Source organism: Neolamprologus multifasciatus, chromosome 9, assembly GCF_963576455.1.
Source record: "Neolamprologus multifasciatus chromosome 9, fNeoMul1.2, whole genome shotgun sequence".
NCBI lineage: Eukaryota > Metazoa > Chordata > Actinopteri > Cichliformes > Cichlidae > Neolamprologus > Neolamprologus multifasciatus.
The window spans coordinates 9,643,047-9,667,410 of record NC_140447.1 but is presented as its reverse complement, the minus strand read 5'-3'; the positions used below and the strand labels follow the sequence as shown (position 1 = coordinate 9,667,410).

General features: G+C 41.0%; 2 protein-coding genes across 3 annotated transcripts in view; both read left to right on the top strand.

The window, feature by feature from the left end:
• Positions 1 to 253: 253 nt before the first annotated feature.
• On the top strand, positions 254 to 20,617 carry LOC146511001 (uncharacterized). The gene is made up of 5 exons (XM_085173604.1): positions 254 to 373; positions 473 to 535; positions 634 to 696; positions 802 to 5,288; positions 20,590 to 20,617. The coding sequence occupies exons 4-5, from the start codon at positions 1,348 to 1,350 to the stop codon at positions 20,615 to 20,617; spliced, it is 3,969 nt and encodes a 1,322-aa protein (XP_085029730.1). The 5' UTR covers positions 254 to 373; positions 473 to 535; positions 634 to 696; positions 802 to 1,347.
• The window catches only part of wwp1 (WW domain containing E3 ubiquitin protein ligase 1), a 28,297-nt gene continuing 19,100 nt past the window's right edge, over positions 15,168 to 24,364 (top strand). The window contains exons 1-7 of one of the 2 annotated variants that reach the window (XM_085173064.1): positions 15,168 to 15,394; positions 20,590 to 20,646; positions 21,299 to 21,390; positions 21,619 to 21,760; positions 22,956 to 23,080; positions 23,417 to 23,569; positions 23,766 to 23,838. In XM_085173064.1, the coding sequence (XP_085029190.1) occupies positions 21,321 to 21,390; positions 21,619 to 21,760; positions 22,956 to 23,080; positions 23,417 to 23,569; positions 23,766 to 23,838 (563 nt within the window). In that variant the 5' untranslated portion in view covers positions 15,168 to 15,394; positions 20,590 to 20,646; positions 21,299 to 21,320. Of the gene's footprint in view, positions 15,395 to 20,589; positions 20,647 to 21,298; positions 21,391 to 21,618; positions 21,761 to 22,955; positions 23,081 to 23,416; positions 23,594 to 23,765; positions 23,839 to 24,364 lie in introns of both variants that reach the window. The other variant, XM_085173063.1, reaches the window with a different exon arrangement.

Genomic DNA, 24,364 nt, shown 5'->3' with positions numbered 1-24,364 from the left:
CTGGGAAGTAGCATGGGAGTGTGAACTTAAGGTGTGAAGCAGTTGTGTACTGGCATTGTTCCTGGAGAAGGTATTTAACCGAGACCTATGCGAAGCTCAGGGTGAACTCACCATTCGTCGCGACAACATTACTTTCTTTGAGACCATCAAAACTATCATCGTTCTTTATAACATGGACATCTTAAGCGGTAAGTAAAACAAAACCTATTATTGTATTTTTAAAAGTGTTATGTTAACATATTATACGATATTCAAACTATCTTTTTCCTAAAACAAAAGCTTAATTTTCAGGAGTTCGGGAGAACGGCACAGCACCCTTTTCTTTAGAAACGGGGGATTTTAAAGATGGAACAACATCTCTAACAGGCACAAGGTGTGTACAGAATTACGCGATTTTTAATCGTATGTATGTTTTAAGGTTGCGATTGTTTTAAATTATATAATAACAGAGTTTTTCTTTGATTTGTTCCAGGGTTAACAAACTGAGCAGGAAAACATTCAGACACCGCGACCACAGAGCCAATCCTTACAAAAGGTATGTATACAACGGGGTGTATAATTGTGTATTTAAAAAACAGCAAATGGGTTTAAACAATTCCAAATGTTCTAAAACCGACCGTTTTACACATACAGAGCCACGCCAGAGAACCTTATGTGCGGAGAACCAGGGCCGTCAGGAATAACGCACACTACAAGGTATATATATATAAATTAGATAAAAAGAGATAGAGAGGGAGACACGCTTATTCTGTTTGAAATGGGTGCTTGTATAAATGTTTTAACACATATCTATCTTCACAGACTGCAGCACAGTACCCCTCCACATAATGATCAGGACACCGTACTCCAGACGTTTTTGGAATGTTTAAGCAGTATCGACCTCCCAGAACAACAAAAACCTGGACCTTTGTGCAACAGTGGAGAATCAGAAGCGATCTTCATCAGCGGTCCTGCAACACCCCCGAGTGAGTGCTTGCCTCGTGATTTCTCTGATGTTTTTGAATACAGTATATCAGATTTCGATCTTGTTCATATACCCACCCCACCAGAATGTGTCAGAAATAGCATTGATTCACACGTAGATTTTGAAGACGACGGTATAACAGACTCTCAAATATCAGCGGCGTATGATGCTTACATGAAGGTTTCAGACGCTCAACCTGTTGAACAGAGTCATATAGCTTCATTAGTTGATAAATTATGTTTGATTGAAGCTAGACTCAATCAATACCACCAAGAAGCACAGATACAAAACCAACAGTTTATCAAATTCATAAAAAAAGTGTGTAGTACATTAGACATCATCTGCAGCAAAATTTCAAGTCCCTGACTTTTAAAATCCAGACCATGGACCCTCCAAATAAATTATTTAAACATAATAACGGAACCTCCAGTCCTGTTAGATGTTTTGACTTAGAGGCTTTTATGCAGTGGGCTGAAGAAACAGATAACAAATTAGACAATTTTATAGCTAGACTTAATAGTGTGCCTGCATCAGCCTCATCTGATACACATCCTCGTCAGACTGTTCCTACGCCTGCTATTGCTGATGGGTCTATTGTTGTTGTTAATAATAGTGGTAGTACATCAGGTGATGCTCGGACCACTGTTGTTACTGATGCTAACCGTATTGCTGCTGCTGCTGCTGCTGTTATTGAGTCTGTTACCGCTTCTACTAGTACTACAGACGCACATGCGTGTCCGGGCACCGCTGCAACACCACACACCCCCTCAGTCATTGTAAATTTCTCACAAAGTGATACTATCGTGATTGAGCCCGTTGTGCAATCTGGATCTGGCAGGCGCTCCCAGCCACACATTAGAGAGATACCTAATTTTAATGCTCGCGAATTGCGTGAGCGCCTTGATTTTAGGGGTATAAGTCTTGATCATCCAGAACAAGTACCTGCGCGAGTGCGCGAGTGCTTAGCCAATGTGGTAGACCGAGCTGTGGATGGATCTCAACAGGGCAGCGTTCTAAACGTAGTCCTGCGTGGCCCCTCGCTGGCTTCAGATGTTCAGGCTGTTTTAAACGCTGATGATCGGTATGATCCGGAGCTGTTTCTCGATCGAATTGCACAAGTTATGCAGAGTAATGATGAATCTATCGGTGATGATGAATTAGAGTTTATTGTCACGGTAGCTCAGAACAGTAGTGGTGGGGCTCGCTTAAGACTGGCACAAATCCCTTATGATGAGATTCTCTCAAAGAAAGGCAGACATTTATACACACCAAACAACACACACAACAATTTGTGCTTCTCCCTATGTATAGCACATTCATTAAACTCATCAGCCTCTGAGCTAGAAAAACTCGCTACAGCTAAACGGATGCATGCTGAAGTAGGTCTATGCGACAAGCAGCAAGTATCATTCACAGATGTCAGTAAATTTGAGAAGCACTTCAACATTAAGATTGTAATCTATTACCACACAGAAGGGCGTAAACGCCTGGAATGTTTTTTCACACATGAAGAGCCAAACACAAACACGTTGATGATGTATCTCCATAATCAACATTACCACATGATTTTAAACCCAACCGCTTTTCTTGGTGCATCCTATGTGTGTAATTTCTGTTACAGTACATATAATTCACCATTACATCATTCCTGTAAACATAGATGTAACACATGTTATACACTCTGTCAACACCACAGGGGTCCCACAGTGAAATGCAGCGACTGTAACCGCATCTGCAAATCACAACACTGTTACCAGCAACACAAATTACCAGAATTAAAACACAACATGATCCCCTGTGATAATATGAAACATTGCATGCACTGTGGCACCACATATAAAGAATCCAAGAAATCGCCACACAGATGTGCCCAGCCTAGATGCGAGCACTGCCGCGAGCCTAAATTAACCGGAGACTCCGACCATCAGTGTTTCATACAGCCTGTTGAAAAACAGAAGCCTACCGATAAATACATTTTATATGATTTCGAGACTAGGTACCACAACGGTAAACACGAGGCTAACTTTGTGTGTGCGTCTGATCTGAAGGGCAATAAGTTCACATTTAACACATTAAAGTGTGTGGAGGCGTTTGTGCAACATTACAGACGCCCAAGGTTTCGTGGGTACACTTTCATAGCACATAATGCATCTGGCTTTGACAACTACATACTCCTCGAGTACTTTGTCAGACAGTGCATAACACCTAGTGTCATAATGAGCGGCAGCCGTGTGATTTTGATGTATGACAGGGACTATGACCAGCGATGGATTGATTCGTTCAGCTTTTTGCCCATGGGCCTTGCCAAAATACCCTCTGCTTTAGGTTTTCAAGACCTGCAGAAGGGCCATTTCCCACACAGGTTTAATACGAGGGATAATGAGCATTATGTGGGCCCGTACCCAGACCCCTCCTTCTACGGCTATGAGTACATGTCTGAAAGCGATAAGGTGCGATTCATGGAATGGTACCAGGTTGCCTCACAGAATCCCTTTGATTTTCAGGCTGAACTCAGGCGTTACTGTGTTAACGATGTTGATGTCCTGCGTAAAGCATGCAGCATTTATCGTGACACGTTACTGGGTTGTACACAAGTTGATCCATTCATGTATACCACCTTGGCTGCATTTAGTATGGGTGTGTATAAAACGCTGTTTCTGCCTAGAGACACGCTCGCTCTCACGTATGACGGGGCATACGTTGAGCAGAATAAGACGTTTTCTAACGTCTCTATCGAATGGCTTCAATACGTGTCCCATACCACCAACAAAGTGGTAAAACATGCTCTCAGAGGAGGCGAACAGAGGGTTGGACCGTATTTTGTGGACGGTTTTGACCCCACAAGTAATACAGCTTATGAATTTGCAGGATGTTTTCACCACGGCTGTGTTAAATGTTACCCCGAGAGCGAAGTTAATCCTGTCAGCAAAGCATCCTATGGACTGCTGCATCGCATGTTTTGTGACAAAGTTGATGCACTGAGATCACAACACAGTGTGAGCGTAATAGTGATGTGGGAATGTGAATGGGCTGGCTTGAAGCAGACAGACCCTACAGTTGTGGCTTTCATGCACACATACAGAAAGCCAGAACGCATGAATCCCCGAGACGCTCTTTTTGGAGGTCGCACAAATGCTATAAAGCTGTACCACAAGACTGGTTGTGATGAAAAAATATTTTACTACGACTTCACCAGTCTCTATCCCACAGTGCAGTCTAAAAAAGACTATCCTGTAGGACACCCTCAAGTCATTTACACCAACTTTGACAAGCTAGAAAATTATTTCGGCTTTGTTAAATGCACAGTGCTCCCCCCTAAGGGTCTTTTTCACCCCGTCCTTCCCTACAGGTGCCACGGAAAACTGATGTTTCCACTCTGCAGCATGTGTGCTGAAGACCAAAACCAGCATACTGCATGTGGGCACAGGGACAGTGAGCGGGTATTGAAAGGCACTTGGGTCTCATTTGAGCTTGAAAAAGCTGTTGAGAAGGGATACAGGGTTCTTGCTATTGATGAGGTGTGGCATTTCCCCAATAAGACCGACACATTGTTTAAAGACTATGTGAAAGCCTTCCTAAAACTCAAACAGGAGGCCTCGGGGTATCCTGAACACGTCAAGACACCTGACGAACAGAAGAAGTACATAGACGAGTATTATGAGAAGGAGGGAATAATGCTAGACCCATCCAAGATTTGTGTAAATAAAGCTGTTCGTAACTGTAACAAGCTGTTGCTAAACTCGTTATGGGGTCGTTTCAGCATGAGGTCAAATATGGCATCATCTGAGCTCATTACAGACCCTTCCAGATTTAGCCAGCTAATGTTTAGCGACCAGTACGACGTGCGTCAGTTTTGTTTCATCTCTGACGACGTCGCAATGGTGCAGTGGCGGCATGCTGATGGTAGAGCTTCCCGTGTTAAGGACGTTAATGTTTTTGTCGGGGCCATGACCACTGCACACGCCAGACTCATGCTGTATGATTTGCTAGACAACTTGCAGCAGCGCGTGCTGTATTGTGACACGGACAGTGTCATTTTCACGGCACGCCCTGGCGAGTGGATGCCTCCTCTAGGTCCGTTTCTGGGGGATCTCACAAGCGAATTAGACTGTGGAGAGGGTGGTGTGGAGGATTACATAGCGGAATTTGTTTCCGGTGGGCCAAAATGCTACGCGTATCACACATCGTTGGGCAAGACCCAGGTCAAATGTAAAGGCGTGACACTGAACGCACTAAACTCAAAAGTTGTCACCCATGAATCCTTGAAAGGTTTAGTCCACAAGTTTGTAACCAATCAGACATCAGACGCACACCTAGTTGCCGTGTCTGATAGCATCAGACGCGATAAAAAGAAGCTTCATTTGAAGAATAAAACCATTGTGAAAAAAGTTAAAGTTGTTTACAATAAGCGCCGTGTGCTCCCAGACTATACAACCGTACCTTATGGATTTTAAATTAGAACAGGGGTTTGACGCCCGGTTGCAGCACCCGTTCAGTATGGTGGTCAGCGGTCCCAGTAACTGCGGCAAGACTTTTTTTGTTAAAAGCATAATTGAAAATTCTTCCCGGATTATATCATGCAGCATTGACAATATTGTATATATATACTCATGCTGGCAGCCATTATATGACCAGCTTCTTAAGATAAGAGACATAAACTTTGTTAACGGTATACCCGAATCTCTTGCTGATGACACCCTTCTTCCTGCAGAAAAGAACAATTTGTTAATTATAGACGATGTAATGAACGATGCAGCTAACAATTTAGAAGTTCAAAATGTGTTCACAAAGTATGTGCATCATAGGAATTTGAGTTGTATATATCTAGTTCAGAATTTGTTTATTCAAGGAAAATCCAGTAGAACCATTTCCTTGAACACTAACTATCTAATATTGTTTAAAAATCCGAGAGATAAATATCAGGTTATGCTTTTAGGTAGGCAAATGTTTCCGGGTAATACTAAATATTTTATAGAAGCGTTTAATGATGCCACATCCACAACATACGGGTATCTTTTAATAGACTATAAAGCTAAGACCCCGGACTATTTAAGACTCAGAACAAATTTACTATCAGAGCGTCCGGTTGTTTACATTCCAAAACAAAAATCAGCAAAGAGGTGAAAGGATGTCATCACGCATGCGGAGGAATCTGTCTCTGTTGGAGATGATATACAGGGCTCCTCCTACTCTACGCAGAGTTATTATTAGTAATTCAAACTTAGATTTTATCAATGCGCTGTGTGAGATAGCCTTTAATGTATTGCATGGTAACATACCACTGACCAATCAGCAGTACAAACAGCTGAAAAAGAAAAAATCAATAATCAGACTGATTGCAGACAAAAAAATAAAAACTTTGAAAAAGAGAAAGACAATCAACCAATCTGGAGGGTTTTTACTGCCGCTATTAGGGGCTGCAATCCCTTTCATAACCAGTCTGATAGCAAACAGGTGAAAATGGAACATGTGCAAAAGATGTTTTTGGTACCCCAACACCAGTTGGACTTAATAAAGCAACAGCAGCAGCAGCAGCAGCAGCAAACAGACAGCATCAGACAACAGTCTCAGAACGAGTTGGACAAGGAGATGTTACAAGTGTTACAAGATTCTGACATAGATGTGTATGAGAAGGCTAAAAAATACAGCGATATTCTCCAAAGATACCTTACCCTTGTGAGACAAGGTGCCCGTGAAAAGAATGTATTGTCTTTATCATTACCTGAACAATTTAACAGGGATGTGCAACCCCAGTCGACGGACACATCGCCTGTTCATGGTGATGCAGGGGTGAGGGATCTTGTTGCGGAGAATGTTTTAACATACATACCTAAAAGGTGTAGGAGGAATGCAGAACTTATTCTATCAGCGGTGAGCCGTTCGCCACACTTGATCTCTTACAACGACAAAGGCGAAATTATTGTTGATAAACACACCATCCCTGGTTCACACATTTATGATCTAATTAAAGGCGTCACAACCACACACGCACCCTCTGAGGGTTTGAGACCTATCGGCTGGACAGAGTTTTTAAAAGCTGTCTCAGATTTAAACGTACCGTTATCAGCCATATCTAACACAGGCATACGTAAGACCGTCGCCATGTATAAAACCGATCACACACTGTCTGAAGACCCTGGTTTTTTAAAACACACACCAAAAAAGATCACCCCTGGTGGACCGCTGCGACATAGTACACTAAAAAAAATAAAGAATAAAAAAAACAAATTAAAGGGGGGTCCTGTAGAGTGGTTGGATTTTTGAATTCAGGTTTTTTCTTATTGCACCTGAAATTGTTTTTCTGCTAAAAATATTTGCTGTTTGGTGTTTTTTCTACTGTAATGTTTTTTTTTTCACTTATTGCTGCTAAATTGTTTTGTTTTGTTTTATTTTATTACTGTTAAATATATTATGTCTTTATTATTGTTAAATATATGTTTTTCTTTTTTATTACGGCTTAATGTTTGATTTCTTTTATTTATGTTTAAACAATGTATGTTGTAAATCTATATATTTATATACGAGATTTGATAATAAATACCATTGACTCGATTATCATGCTCTCATGTTGTTTTTATTATTCTCATTAGTACATGTCAGTATCCGCATTGCACACACACGTAATCACTGCATACAGCAACAGGTTGTATGTTGTTGACAAATCGACACACCATAGCATCATTACAAATTAAATCAGACCCATACATGTTAAGCACACGCTCATAAGATACACCATTTTGCACATGATATAAAAAAAATACACAATGTTGACCGCATGTGATGGAGAAGTCGTTCTGCACTTGTTTTCCTGAATATAAAACAGTGGAACAGTTTTTTAGAAGAAACATCTTTATTGCTGGGGGAAAACTGTCTAACGAGTGACCAAAACTATCAAAAAAATAACCGCGTCTGTCTCTCGAAATATAAACAGCAAGCCAATGTTCCCCGGGCATCGTAGAAGGGTGGGTGTTTACAATACTCATAGCAGGGAGTCTTTGAAGCCGTTCAGTGGTTAGCTGATCATAGGCTAACACGCCTAGGAAATGTGTGTTTTTATTGATAATGCTGCCGATCACGGCTGATAGTTCTATAGTGTTCATGACCGTTTTTGTCTCAATAGTAGTCCAAGAGCACCTGTCTCATGTTAGATATTTCAATGACTGAATCAAATACCGAATAACACAAGAGGTTCACTGTACGGGGTAGTGGATTTCTGAAACGGGTTTCCAATCTCACGTTCCCTGTTTTAATTAACGACACATTCCCTGAATGTCCTTCGTCAGCTTCCAGATTGAAACAGAATAAAGTGTAGCCGTTACCAAAGTCCGCACGCGTAATAGCTAAGGACCTGTCCTTTAAATGTCTTCCTGTGGTTTGTATCAGCTGGTAAAATTCTCTGGTATAGTGTTTTCTCTGGAAATTGGGCTGGAATGGTTTAGCAGGATAAGCCTGACTATCAGCATATAAAGACATAAATTCTATATCGCAGTTTTCAAAATGAAATGGATTACGCTGGTAGGAGCCAGTGTATGCTTCATTGTCTATAAATGCAATGATCACAAATTTAGGTATCCTACCCATAAATAAATTGTCATTTGTTGATATTCTAGCCCCTGCAGGTATGGAGAAGGTCTTTAAAGACACTCTGTCTACCGTGTATTTTGCGTTTGCATGGTGCAATGCCTTGCTGTGTGCAAGTCTGACGGTCGGTGATACACTAACTTTCTTGACAAAGAGACTGGCTGAGACAATTTTAACTCTGTATGCATTGGCATCCGCTGTCATGAGAGCAAATTCGTCTTTAGAGCGCACAAATTTCAGTGACAGGTCGATTCCATTAAGTAACAGTTTTTCTTGAAAAAATAGGTCTGCATGTACTGGTGCAATCAATTCAACAATACTGCTATTTGCTGTGTAGCCACCTCTGGTCACCAGGCCCTGGTTCTCTCCTTCTATAGATGTGTCATTCATGTGTGATGATGTATCCTTACAGAATAACCCGGTGCTGAACTGTGTGTCTAAAGTGTCCTTATTATAATTGATAAGACATTCTATCACACCTCTGTATGGATATGTGTTGGATGATTGACTAATGAGCCGGTCTCCCAAATTAACATCAACTTGACTAAATATGCTGCATCCAGGATAATTAATAAATCCTACATTAGCGTCCCTAGCCAGGTTTGAGCCATCAGCGTTTGTGATTCTCACACGTGTGTAGATATATGAGTCATTTAGATCCAGGTAATCTTCACCGGACGATGAGATGTAAAACTCGATCGGCCCTCCATCAGTGATTGCAGATACAGGTGGGATTTCGATAAATGTACTTTTCTCAATGCTAGTCTGTGTGTAGGGAACAGTAAACAGGTCCAGCTCTGTTTTTACACATTCTCCAGAATGACTGTGTAACAGTGCCATTTAGAATATGTCAAACGCTGCAGTTTTAGAACGACTGGTTCTGGGTCTTTTCACTCTGCGTGGCGGTGTCCGTTTGCTAGCTCTCCTGCTAGGTTTTGTGGTTTTACGCTTTTTAGACAACGGTTGCCCTGGGGGTGGGGTCTTAGATGGTCTGGGCGTATACACATACAATCCGCTACCGTCCTGCTTAGTGGTTGAGGGTCTGGTTATGTTGGTTATGACATCAGACACTATGCCCGATGCGGCTGTTTTTAGGTGTGGTTTGACTATGCTAACTCCTTTTTTAAACAGTGGTACAGCAAATCTAAACAAGCTGCGGAACAAACCACCCAGCCCTGACCCATATTGCGTACTGGTCCCAACATACCCTCCGAGCTCTCCACCAGCCTGTGATAAGTAGTATTTTACATATTTTGAGTCATCAGTGTTGTAGACGGCCATCCTTTTTTTCAAAAATGGTGGGTTATCGGTCGGAAGTGTAACTTGACAAACACCTTGCCGTATAAAAAGGGTATGTGTTGATTTCGATCGTCTTTCAAATCAATTTCTATGTCGTCGATCAATGTCTTTGACACAGGTGTGTAGTGTGGGCTGTCAAATTGTAGAATAGGCAAGCGGCGGTCATCGTCCGTGATATTTATAGCTCTTAATAGCCTCGCGTGGGCGTCACCCACAAGCTGGTAATCAACGATATCTGCATAAATAAAGATGTTATATTTTCCCCCGTATATGTCTGCGGGGTGCGGGGCATATGTGTTTTTATAATGAAGTACAAACGGCTCTCCTGTTTCGAATCCTAGGATTTCCGCCAGTCTCCCTCTAAATGTGAGAATAGTGCCCCTAGGTCCCATAACACAGGCATGGTTAGTAACTGTGTTGTATTGCATTTTAAGGTCTCCAGTGGTTTGGTACTGCTGGCATTTAAAATTAAATTCTTTTATTATCTGTTCCACAGATGCATAATGACCCACAGACAGTTCGATCATGGTTACGGCGATGGTTCCATCTTTGACTGGGTCATGAATTTCCACTTGCGAATCTGATTGTGGAAAAGACATCCATATGCGTGGGTACTGTATCTCTATAACAGCAACCTCATACGGCTGATCCAAAACGATAGGTTTTGCTAGCTTTGTTCTAAAATTAGATATCTTATTACCCGGGTAAACATGCGCCGAAGCATTCGAGAAGAGGCTTACATAGAAGCCTGCATTGTTGTTGTTCTTTTTATTCATGCTTTCTCCGTCTATGCTCAGTGTTGAATGAATGTGTGTAGAGCTGCGTCATCTGAGTTAATTACGCCTCAACGATGTCTTTTTCTGGAATCCACGAATTAAAGCTGTCGGGCCATCCTAGCCATTTCACTAGCACATGCTTTTTCCGACCCACTTTTTTTCTAGCCAATATGTTTTCAATTTTAAATGTTTTGTTTTCATCAACAACCACACGTTGTATCTCAGGCTCATAAAATGACCCTTTCAATACCTCTCCAGCTAGATCCGCTAGTCTGTACACTGGGGGCTGTCTCCCTATACGTTCCTTGACTGTGAAAATCTCATCGGTGTAGGTCTGCTCGTATCCTTTTCGAAACTTTCCTCTCAGTTTTGATATTCGTACAGTGTCGCCAATATTAAATTTAAAGCACAGTTCCCTCTGAGGCCTCGTTTTGTACAGCGCGTTAAACACCGACTTCTCATTATCCTTATTCACCTCTGCCGGAGCCATTTGGATAGATCTGTGATAAGCATTGTTATATGCTTGTGTGAGATCTGGTATGACATCTACATATCTCCGGGAGTTGGCTGATGTTAAGTACTTCCACATTCTACCCTTGAAGCTACGATTGAATCTCTCGACAATACTGCATTTAACCTCGCTAGCTGTTGAGAAATGTTTGATATTATATCGCTCCATTAGGTGTTTAAAGGTTGTATTATAAAACTCTTTGCCTTCATCTGTTTGTAGTTTCACAGGGATCCTACCCTCACTAAGTATATCCTCAAAAGCAGCTGATACAACATTCGCTGTCTTGTTTGTTAGGCATCTAACCCATGCGTATTTTGAGAATACATCTATACATGTTAGCAGATATCTCACATTATCATTATCTGACACATATTCACACATGTCAACCAGATCGGCTTGAAACTGTTTGTCGATCCCTGTCACCAATACTCTATTTCTGGGGAAATGGATCCTCACAGGTTTATGGAGTGTGTAAGTGTCGTCTTGTTCTAAATAATGTTTGACCTGAGATATTGGAGGTGTTACACCTGATGCCTCCCCTGCCGCTATACGTAGCTTATTTAAACTGGCCAACCCCGCAGGATGGGCTGGATCATGATATATTTTATGCAATGTGCTTTCCATGACTGTGCAAACCACAAATGACTAAGAAGTTGGTGTTAACACGTCTTTTTATTTAATTTTCACACAGACACAATCACAGACAATGGATACTTGAACAGCACACATTAAACCAGGTGTCTCCCACCCCAGTAGTTTCCAATCATGCGGAGCATGGCTGGTTTAACACGTCGGGCGCAAGTACTTGCTTCTAGCAGGTCCACAATGTTGTCATTAATGGCGCATACTATATTTCGCTCTGATCTCAGTTCACACATGAGGTGTTCTGCAACTCTGCGGATTTGTGTTCCAGTCCCATCTGTGGTGTTTGAGCGTACAAACAGCTGGATGGCTGGGATGAATCGGTCAGTCTTGAGCCTTATCATCACATCGTCATAGTAGGTGTCGAAGAAATACTCAGACAATTCCTGCAAGCAGCTGTGTTGCACCTGACTGGGGTGGCCTGTTTGGCATCCGTAACATGTCTCTTGTAGAAACTCATTCAGCGCCAACATCAACAGGTGGAGAGTTGCGAGTTTGATGTCGATTACAGTTTCCTCCCACAGGTCTGATATGAGGGGGTCCTGCGAGCATGATGGTGAGGGTGGTGGAGTCTGGGGGGTCGGGATTAGCAGCCCTATTGATGGTGACTCTGACAGGTCCCACGACGGCGAGTCATTCTCTGTAAAATGAAAACCACAAGCTCTTAATTTGTCACATAGATACACACGCAACCCCACACACACCCCTCACATTAAACCTACCAGTTTATTGTTTAGTTGTCGGAAGGTCTTATGATTTTAGGTTTGCACAGGGTAGCAGGCAAACCAGTCTTCGGACAACTCGCCAGATCGTCAAAAACAAGGCGTTTTCTAATACTCTCGTACGCAGTGTTGAGTCTGTCCCTCTTGATCGCGTCGTCAATCTGGCTAAACAGACGCGACAAACCTCTCCAGTCGCACCACTGTATAAAAAACAAGTCCTTAAACCATCTTGTGCGCTCTTCAAGGTTTAGAGGGTAAGGATTTAACCTCCAGTTTTCAAGCCCTCTGGAAGCAATAAGACTATCCCTGTCATCACATGCACTGAGAAAAATAAAGTCTTCAGGGTTGCGATTGAAACGATCAGCCTCAACCCTGTAAAGCTCAGGGCCTGATGCACTGTTCCACTGGGAAACATACAGCACCTCTGGGAAGCCCACATTGTCCAGGTCCGCACACACTACGGTCCGGAAGAGCTTCCAGTTTTTGGTAGAGATGCTTTGGGGTTCCCCCCAAAACAATCCCTCGCCACAATCTACACTAAGCACAACTGTCCCTTCGGTATATTTAATGGTATACACATACCCTTCAGCGCCGCGATATTCTAACTTAAATACAGTCCCATCTACGGCATTTTCACAGCGTTGCTTTTTACGTTGAGGACCCCAGCTGCATACTCCTGTAGACATACCTAGAGCGGCTGTGGCATGGGCGATGTCCTGGCTGGGTGTCATGGTTGATACAGATGGTATTCTGTGCTCCTTAGGTCGGTGAGTCGTTGGGGTCCTTAGCGCGATGTGTCTGTGCTCCTTAGGCCGTGGCGGTGATGGTCTTAGAATGTGAAAGGATCACTTTTATACCTATATAACCTAAGCCATCCCACTAGGAGGAGTCGATACCGCCCAGAGGGTGTGTTTTCACACCTGAACGCGCATGCGCCGAGCACATCTGAACGCGCATGCGCACACGCACGAATCCGACCAAACGGGGTGGGAGGTGTGGGGTGGGGGGTGAGGGGGGGGGGGGGGGGGGGGGGGGGGGCAAAAAAAGTGCAGGTGTATTACTACTTACATCCACTCAAATTTCTGTTGGATAACAAAGCTTTTTAGCCTTTCGGTTTTGTCCCAGTTTACCATCAGTATCTGTGGACTGTTCAAAGTGGGTAACTTCGATACACGAACATAACTGACAAAAACTTTTATGATTCTTGTATGTGCATTTTGTGTTATCTACCCTGTGAGCTGTTGTTCCTGTATAATGACTGCAAGCTTTTCTGAATTTTATTTCATTCTATTGTATTTTATTTTTACTTTTTTGTGCTCCAAACATTTAGTAAAAAAGAGACCTCAATCCCACGAGATGTCCCATTAAACACCATTATCTTTATGTAAAAGATTACCAGAAACTTTTGATTTTTCCAGACAATTTAATATAATATTCATTACTATAAGATTTTGTAAATCATCAACCACACACATGAAAAAGAGCAGCAGATCTTCTGAAAACAACACCAGCAAGGGTCTGAAATGTGTCTGTATGTTTCTCTTTAATATGTGGAAAATAAAGTGTTAAATATAAGTCACTGCAGTATTTTTGTTTTGTTTTGTTTTTTACAAAATAAAGCTGGCTCCAAAATCTGAATGTACTCTGTATTTTAAAATGATAAAAAAAAAAGCATCAGGACACACTGGCAGGAAGAATAGGCACTGAGCATGTGTGGGGGGAAATGTTGTGGCAAATATCACCAGCATCTATATAAATTCTTTGCACACTCTGATACAATTCAGTCTTTCAAAGACTTGCACAGATGTTGGTTCTCAATGGATTATAGATTTTGTAGAATCACTTATTTGATTTCTTCATCAAGGTTTTTAATTTGGAGTGCCCCTTTGCCCCTCTTAAAGCATTATTTGGGGTGGTAGACTCAAGCAGGTTACACATCATGAAGAAGCTCTATCCACAGTGTTAGCAGGAAAAATTCTGCTCCAGTCTAGAAAATCTGAGACAAACCCATTGTTTGATAAGTGGCTGAAAGAATTAGGAAATTTGCTACACCTGGGGAAAAATATGGAAAGTTAGATACAGTATATCAGACAAAATGAGTCTCTTTCAGAAAATTTAGTTAACAATCACAAGTTGAAATCAATCTCTAATGGTTTTACAGATCAACAACAAGGCAGGTAAGTAAAGCAAACACTAGTAACACATCCAATCATATATTTTTTCTTCTTTCTTCTAAATATTTGTATTTTCTAAACCTTTAAAACTACAAATATATTTTTAAAAAGTATCAGGTAATAAGAGATTACATTACATCAACACATTCAGTTACCAGAAATCGGCCTAGTTTTCTTTCCTAATGTATCGGTGCCCGACAGATTTATCGGGGACCTGTGTAGGGACGCACACACCCCTACACTAGTTCTCTGGTAAAATTGGTTAAGTAAACGGGAAACGGGACTTTCAGTCAACAATGCTTACAACGTTCAGTAACGTGAAACGTAAAAATGAAGAAATTTTGAGATTAATCAAACAAAGAGTGTTTTAAAAGGAAAAACAAAAGTTTGGATTTTATTAATAAATTGGATAATGACGAACCGAATACTTTAGTTAAGGGTTTCCGTTTAGACTACATAAAAGTAATAAATGTGCAGTGTATAGCAGTAAGCCTGTTTCGTGTTCCGACTTATTACACAGCAGTATTACCCCTTTTCCACTAGTATCTACTGGGGTGGCGCGCCTGTCGCCCGTGTGTTTTGCTAGTCATAGGCTTCTGTACAGAGATGGCAAGAGAGCCGTAGCAGACTGAGGGGCCTGCTCGGCTAAGGATTTTACTGACAACCGTTGCGTTAGCACACAGCCAAGACACAGAGTGTAGGAAAGTAGAGGAACAGCGAGCAAGGTAAAACACCCCTGCTAATGTCACTTAAAGCATTTAGAAAGACTTTCTCCGAGTGTTTAAATAGTATTTCTTGATAAGCCTTTATTTTATATGCAGCCGAACTGGCTAGCTTTGTGATGGCGGACAATTAGCCAAGATGCTAAGTAAGTTAGTCAGGTAGCCGGCTAGCGGGCAGCTAACTTGGCTCACCTAGCTAGCGTCTGCTGTAACGTTATAACAATATGCAGATGTAGATTAAGCAAACACGCTACGTTTTTGGTTATGTGCCCATTATCACCCTTTGGTTTGTCAGATGGATATTATACACACAGTAGAAAGGATAGTCACCTAGCGTTAAGCTACTTTCACAAGACTAAATTTGTTTTGCTTTTTTATCTGTAGCTAGCTGGCTACCTTATTGATAGCTAGCTGTGTGGCTTTAGTTACAGACTAGTACTACTACACATTTAAAGGTTGTCACCGGGAGTATCTGCACATATTGTACGTATGTGTGTTGCAAATAGATTTATGATGTTAAGTGTCCGAAGGCCAGTAGCTGCCTATTAAGTTACACTTTGTAAGCTAATGCTAGCAGTCAGTAGATTACCCCAAAGTTAGCCGCTGTTCGGTAACTGTACCGGAGTTTGTGTGTTATGATCAGTATTTAATATGTAAATTAAGCATTGCTAGCGTATGGCCTGCGAATTGTGCCGAAGTGGAATCAATCTTCTGCTTTATTACCCATTGATGCATGTGACTGATTACTAAGGTTTTTCTCATGAAAGGAAACGATATGTTACTCTTTAACTTTTAAACGTGTTGACATTTCTAGTCTGGGTGTTTCTCGGGTCGTAGACAGTGCTTAACACAGGTGAATGTGAGCCTGACCCTTGAGCCACAGCTGTTTATTTCAGTGTTGCTCCAACTTGAGTTATCCTATGAATAGTGAGCATAATATGTAACACTTTCAGGGTCTCTAGCTTTAAAGACGAAATTCTGAGCAGAGACAACAGAGTAAGAGAGACCATATTTATGTGGGCTCCGCTAACACCTGATGAGAATCCCTGTCAGTACTGATTAGGCCCAGTTGCCTTACATTTCCCTTTTCTGGACAGGCTTGGTCTCAAAAGAAAAATGGTCTTTCATGGCTGTGTTTGTTTGAGTGGCTGATGCAGGTTTATGTTTATACAGTATCTGCTATTGTATTTCAGGATTCTTAGTGAGTGTCTTGCTGTCTCTCTGTCATGAACAGTGGTTTAGTATTTGGGCTATCACATGCTGTGTATGCTAGTGCCACATTGGAAGGAAATTACTTAGAGAAAAGTGTCTTATTTGCCTGCTGGCTCTAAAATATGCTTGTTTTTGTGCTCTCACTCACTTGCAAAGACACTGAACTTTTGAAAAGCAGGAAAGCAGCTGTGGGTGAAATTAGGAGTTGTAGCCTGCTACCATTGTGTAAAGCTTGTGTGTTTTGCCCATGTGAGAATCTTTTTTTAAAGTCTGGCAAAATTAAAGAGAGGTGGACTAAAAAAAACTTTAAAGAGCTTTTACGGTATGGGGTAGTGTAAGAATAATCACAGTCTCATTATTTTGGATAAAGATAAGATTTACTGTATTTGTCTTAAAGTTAGGAAATTCCTGCCACATTAGTTAAAAATAAAAATAAACAGAACAAACATAAAAATAACCCAAGTAAGTAATAAATTAAAAAATAACCATGTCAGTCGGTGTCAGGTTAAAAACAATAGGTATTCAGAGTCAGGACTTTGGAACATTTAAGTATACTTTATATGAATCTATGCTTCATTCCTGCTCATGGTCTGCCCGGATGTGTTCTATAGACAGCTGTAGTACAGCGGGCATGTGTGTCTATGTATAAACTGTTATGTGCGTCATTAGGTCACAGGAAGACAGACAGTGCATTAGAACAGACAGCAAAGCTTGTTTGACAGGTGGTGTGAGAAAGGATTTGTCTTGGCTTTTTACACACAAAGGTGTACACTTAGAGAACCAAGGGAAGTTGTCTGCTGTCAAGCTGATTTTTTTGTTAGCCAGCCTCTCGTTTGAAACCTTTGGATTAAGCAGGAACATGATCAGACAATCTTCACAAAATACAAAATGCATGTCCAGCAGTAAGCACGTTACTCTTATTTTGTAGGCAAATCTAACCTTGTGCTAACCCTGCTGGCAGCCAGCATATTAAAACAGATAAGCAGTCCTTCAGCAAAACAAAGAAAACTGAATTGAACCTAAGATTAAAGGTCCTGTGTTTTCTATGGTTTTATAGGGTTTTTGTAATGACTGTGAATTCATCTGGTGTTACCCAAGAATCCAGATCCTACAAATAAAGTATTAATTGTCCCCTAGACTTGCTGTTAAGTCCTTGGGTGTGTATTAATTGGGCAATTAACAATTTTCAGATTGTCAATATCTCTGAGCTGTTAAAAATGTTTAAGTTGTATTTCAGAAAACAAATTTATTTAATTATTTAATTGCAATATTAAATCAGCTATTGAGTTATGATCCTCTTTCAATCCTGGTGATTAGGAGTCAAACACCGCTGTATAAATACCTCTCTGTTTCCATATTTCTTGCTCAGTGGCTGTTTAGTAGTAACCCTCACAGGTCCCACTTTAATCAATACCTGACATAACCCCTGACTTGGGGTGGCTGTATCTCAGGAGGTAGGGTAGGTCATCTACTGATCAGAAGGTTGGTGGTTTGATCCCTGGCTCCTCCCCTGCATGCCAAATGTCCTTGGGCAAGATATTAACCCCAAGTTGCTCTCCGATGCATCCATTGGATGTGTGTGAATGGTAGTTAGAAAGCACACAAGCACATGTTTGTGTGAATGGGTGAATGTGGCATGTTGTACAGAGCGCTCTGAGTACTCAGAGAGAGCTATATAAGATAGATAGATATATATGTGCATTAAGGGAATAGAATTGGCTTGCATGACCTTTAAAGTAGTCATTGTAAACCACACATGATATGAAAAGCTGATGACTAGTTGATGACTTGGAAGAATGGTTGAATTTCCTCAGATACTTATTTAGTATATTTTTCTCAGCTGACTGGGGCTGTAATAGGTTGTGGATTTGCTCTGTGTTACTTAATGGATGCTGTCTTTTGCAAGAAGTTGTGTCTGACTAATGTGCTGACAGTGGTTTAGTGTCCAGAAATCTTAACATCAGTTGACTCTTCACTAACCCCCACACGAGCATTATAACTATGGATGGGAGGCTTTTCAGGCCTTTGGAAATGTTGCAGTAACTGAAGTAAATTGTTCGTGGTTGCCACAGATTTGAATTGTGTTTGTGGCACACTAAAAATTTATAAGGTGCTACTTGGAAAATGTTTTAAGTGTCAACTATTTTGAGACAAATAAATAACAGAGCAGTATAATCAAATGCCTCTCCAGTAGGGCTGGGCGATATGGCCTAAAATTCATATCGCGATATAATTTGAAGCATGTGCGGTAACGATATATATCACGATATATTCTTTTCTTCTGTATAACGTATTTTCCGCACTATAAGGCACACTTAAAATCCTTTAATTTTCTCAAAAATCGAGAGTGTACCTTATGTATGAATTCTGGTTGTGCTTACTGACCTCAAACCGATTTTGGCGTGCAGAAATCTGTTAAAAAATGTTTTAGTACAACATTGGTAAGCTGCACTGCTTGACTGCTTCGCGGAGTAATCTGGGTCCAAAACTCCATCCATTTCAGGTCCCAAAGTCAAACGAACACTGAGAGTTAAAAACGGTCTAAATTCTTTCATCTTTAATTAAATCATCAACGTTGCTGCTTTATCGGGTGTAACAATTAAGTTTAACATCCAGGCATCCATGAAAACAGAATTTATTAAATTTAACGGAGTTAGAAGTTAACAGGAAGTTAGCTCGCTAGTTTCCACCTAAACATTTCATACCATGTTCTGACTGAGAGATTTTTGAAACTAATTAAAACGTACAGCTCTGCTACCACTTCCAACATAAATGAAGACAGAAAACTAAACAGCAGTGGCGTTTGCAGGGTTACTGAAGTTGGACTACCTGGTATATAATGTTGTGCTACGTGATTGCTAGCGACACAGCTATGTTAGCATTACATTAGCACAGTGAAGCTGGAGGATGAACGCCAACTTTTTTCCACTCGATAAAAGTTAACGTGAGGGATTCTGGTGGTCAGGGACAAATGCAATCGCATAGCAGGATGCTATACACGGGCCAAACTTCAGTCAGGAGAACAACTGAGATTATTCATCTACAATACGAAGTTAGTTATTAATATACTGCAACAACATGGGAATAGAGCAGCTGCGAGAGAATTCAACATTAATGAATCAATGTTACGGAAGTGGAGAAAGCGCAGTTTTTCACTTTCCCCATATTTCAAAAGTGCTTCATCTCTTTGCTATGACTGTCACCCGGCATAATTTGCAGATGATAATGGTTTTAGCCGCTGCGATGCTTTCGTCCAAAACAGGCACAGCTTGATGACATCATCGCAATAGAGTGATATAGTCAAAATCTCTATCGTTGGCCAAATTTATATCATTTCTATCGTATATCGTTTATATCGCCCACCCCTACTCTCCAGTGAGTCTCTCATCCTACTAGACTCCAACCAACCAGTCTTAATATTTCTTGGGGTGCTCTGCAACCGCAGTGAGCTGAAGGGTTCAGCTCACAGTGGGTCTCCAAGCAGAACAAAGACTGCTGTCTCCAGCTGCAGTCCAACGTGGAGTCTTGGAGTCTGTGTTTACATGATAAGACACTCTGGAGAAACAGCTTAGTGACAGTGGTCTCTGCAGTGATGTGACCAGTGAGATGGCTGGTAAGAAAACATGAGCTGGGATGTGTGGGGGGACCTGAACTTTCAAAATATCGGCAAGGGCATATCTGCTAGTTAACTGATTGCAGATGTAGTCATTGTCTTGTAACAATAAAGAAAGCCAGAATGAGTTGCCAAATATACTTGAGCAGACATAAACGTTCTTGGATGGCCCACCCAAGTTACACAAGGTACTCAGCTTTAGTTCTGTTAACCTGAAGCGCTTCAGCACTTAGTGTCCTTACAGTTTGATTATTGTGGTTGAAATAAATACATATCAAGTCGTAACTATATATTTGTTATCTTAATCAGGTCAGAGGTCAGACCTTTCTACCAGCTAAATCTTATCCTAAAAACCTGTGCTTTTCTGTTTCAGTGGAACCATGGGACACGGAGTAGGCTGAACCAGAGGGTCTAGCAGCACACACCAGTTGTGAGTATACATGATTTTTGTTTTTTTATTTTTCTGGAATTTCTGTGGAGAATTACAGTTATTGGGTACTATTCATATCTGAAGAGATAGAATAATATAAGAATAAAACTGTAACTCCATGTATAAAATAAATAATTCCAAACCATCAACATTTGTGTTTATTTGAAGCACTTTACACTTCACAGAAAGTAAAAGTTCTCCCAAATCTGTCCTGGTACTTCTGTGGCATAGCAAGAGAATGCTGTCTTGTATAATTTGAAGAGAAATATTCTCTTATTAAACCTTGGCCAAGTTTGAATTTTAGATTAGAGTACTTTAAAATTCATTTCCTGTTTCAAGTGTGGCCATAGTTGCGACTGCTTTTGACTCAACATTGCCCTGACTGTGCTGGATTAAAAAAAAAAAAAACTGCACGGGTAACATGGTCTCGCTTTCTCACTCTGGTGAAAGAGAATATAAAAGTGAAGGCTGCTTACAGAGGATGTTGATTAACTTTGAGGAGCTGTTAGCTGGTTAGACCTCAGTTACAAACCTGTCATTCACAATATGCAGCTTTTTTGATTTCTCTGTATTCTTATTGAGAAATATCGGAGCTCACGTTTCTTTTGTGAATTGACTCGGTCATTTGTGTGTAATGTTTGCGGGTTTAAAGGTTTTCCACTGTGGTGTATGACATGGCCACGGCCTCATCTAGAGCAGAGACTAGCCATAACCACAGAGGAACGTCACAACTCTATGCCATTGGTGAGTAAAACACTGTGGGCTACGATGTGTAAAAGTGTCAGTCGCCTCAGGGTGTTGCCACTCCCACAAAAAGCTTATGTTGAAGCACTCTGTGTACATTTTCTATGTGAATACTCATGTATCACACTTTATGACCTAAATGTCAGAGTTAGTGTCACTTTTTCTGCTGTAAATATAATGTAATTGAGTTTAAATGGTGTCTTTCTCTCTTCATTTTCTCTCCATCAGTGTCCTGTGCCAAACTCAAGAGGAAGAAGAGTTCCCTGTTTGGGACTGCCATTTATGTGGAGGTGACAGCTGAGGGGGAGACGCGGCGCACCACGAAATCTCATAGCTCCTCCAATCCTAAATGGGACGAGAGGCTCACTTTGTAAGTGTGCTGTGTACAACTGGCTGACAGCGTTCAACAGGCTGTGTGTTGAAGCATGTCATTTTATTTAATGTCAGTGGCTGTTTCTTTCATCTTTATTTATTTAACAGCCTAGTTTGTGGAGACGAGACACACACACACACACACACACACACACAAACAAGCAAAAAGGTATGACGTTTCCAGAAGCTGTTCTGCAGTATTATGCCGTGTTGACATTAAAAGCTGTTGACGTTTCTGTGGTGCTTTGTTTTTTTTTTTTGGTTCAGCAGTCTTATACAGTATTTAATCAAAGAGTGGTTGTTGAATCTTATTAGGCAATCATAAGAGCAGGAGAACCCTCAGATGGCTGGGAAAAGGGAAAGTTGTATGATAATATACAAAACTCTTTGTATCATTTAAAAGCCCGCAGTTCTTTGAGTGGTCAGACTGGACTAGAAAAGTTCTGTAAATGGTGTTTGATTTACCATTTAATGGAGCCAGCATCCTGAACATGGCAGACGTTTGCAGCTCTCTGGCTTCCGACTGGCTCAGCCATATGTCAGAAGCATGTCGTTGGAAATGCTAATTGGCTTGATGGGGTCATTATTGCTGACAAGACAGAGCGCTGCTTGTTTGTGGTCTCGTGTTTACACAATGGATGTTTTGCAAGCTGTTATGGGTGCTACACAAAGGCTTTAATCTTCAGTGTTTTTCTTTAGGCTGATAGTCAGAGACCTAAATGCAGTTACTGTGCTGTATAGTGTTCATTTTGAAGATGGAAATCAAAGAGGTGGGGAATAACTGTTGAGAGGGGGACTTGTTGAATCATAGTTACATGTCATATCAAATCAGTGTGTTCCCTTTGCTCGCCTTAGCGATATGTTTATTCACTGATTCACACACAAATGCTTTATAAAAGTTCTAGAGTTGCTCTTAAATCTCAGTGTATTTGAAATATAAGTCTGAGTATTGCAGAGCGTTTCAACAATAAGAGCCTTTTATTCCTTAGTTGAGTCGTCCTAGAGTAAAAAGAAGATTAAAATACTGCCAGTTTTGTTTTGTTTTTTTTAACTTTAAAAAACTAAAAGTACAGTTTTAACTGCTGCTCTTCCTTTTTGCGATAGCATAAATCTATTTGAATTGTTTAAAAAGATTTTGGGGGGAATTTCAAGAATTACACATATTTTGTGTGTGTTTGTTTATGATTCTCTAGGAATGTAACTCCACACACACAGGTGGATTTCAAAGTTTGGAGCCACCACACCCTGAAAGCAGATGCTCTGCTGGGCAAAGCCACGCTGGACCTCACTCGAGCCTTGGAAGACCATGACAGAAAATGTAACTTTTTTTGTTACAGAAAGTAGCAAATTGTACCCATGTAGAAAGTGTAGGTTGTAATTTGTCTAACTGTTTAGTAAATATACAGTTAGGACAGCATCAAAACAGGGTTTTTCCCAGCTCAAAAAATGTTTGTATTCAGGAGAAACCCGACAGAAAACCACTTCATTATGGATTGTTTAAATCAGGCTCACTAGTACTATGTGTTGCATGACCCTGATAATATCCTCCAAAGATGCAGAAGCATAGTGTCATGTAATTGTAGTTTTTAAAAAAAAACGTTATTTGTAATTATTATTCGCTGTTTCTAATACTATCCTTGCTTTGAATCCACAGTAGAGAATGTGAAGGAAGTGCTGAAGCTGAGTGCGGAGCAGAAGGGGGTGACAGTGCCCATGGGGGAGCTGACTGTGTACCTTGATGGACTCACTATCACCGACCAGGAGGAACTGGCACCACTTACCAACGGCAATGCACCAAATGGCTCCAGTGAGCTCAGTGTTTATGTTAGGGGTGGGTGATTTATTTTTTTTTTTTCTTTTTCTAAGGGAGAGGAGGGGCGGAGGGGTCTTTCATCTGTATTAACAGTATGTGAATGGATTGTGCATACAGATTGAGTTGAATGAATTCCCAACATACATAATCTCATTATCTCTAGGCTAACATTGGTTTCTTAAATCTTCAGAGGTCCAACAGAATGGTGACACCATCCATGAAAACGGAGATTCATCTTCCTCATCCTCAAGGGCTGCCAACAGGTAAAACTGAAAAGGCAAACTAACCCTTTTTGGGACATTTTATGTTCGCCCGCATAGTTTCCCCCCCACGCAAAGCAATTTTTTTCTACTTCTCTTTGCTGTAAATACTTTCTGGCCTGTTAAGAATTACTGCTTCAAACCAGGGAGCATGCTTATTCTCAAGTAAAAGAATGCTAACAGGCTGATAAGTGTGTTAGCCTTGTTTCAATGCAATAAGTTGTGCTGGAATACACGAAGCCATATTTTTCATTGCTGTTTATACTCATGTCCTGTTTTTTGCTAGCCCCGTGAGGTCTGTGTCTTGTCTTTCTCTGTCTTGCTACTTCTCAGTTAAGACCGTCATCCCCTTTGTGTTTTAAGTTCTCACGCTAGCTGCTTGTGCCAGTCTTATCTGTCACAGTGGGAAAGTGCCCTTCAGTGAGCTGTACTGGCTTCTATTGAAGAGCCACAAAAAAATACTCTTCACAGCAGATGGGGGGTGGTTATGAGGGTTGTGGCTGCTTGGCTCCTCTCTGCATTGCAGCTA

Bases quoted from the DNA above. Each gene is read 5' to 3' on its own strand.
- LOC146511001 (XM_085173604.1), top strand. From the start codon at position 1,348: ATGGACCCTCCAAATAAATTATTTAAACATAATAACGGAACCTCCAGT. The intron at 5,289-20,589 runs GTCTGATAGCAT...TTTCTGTTTCAG, and splicing joins GACGCACACCTAGTTGCCGT to TGGAACCATGGGACACGGAG.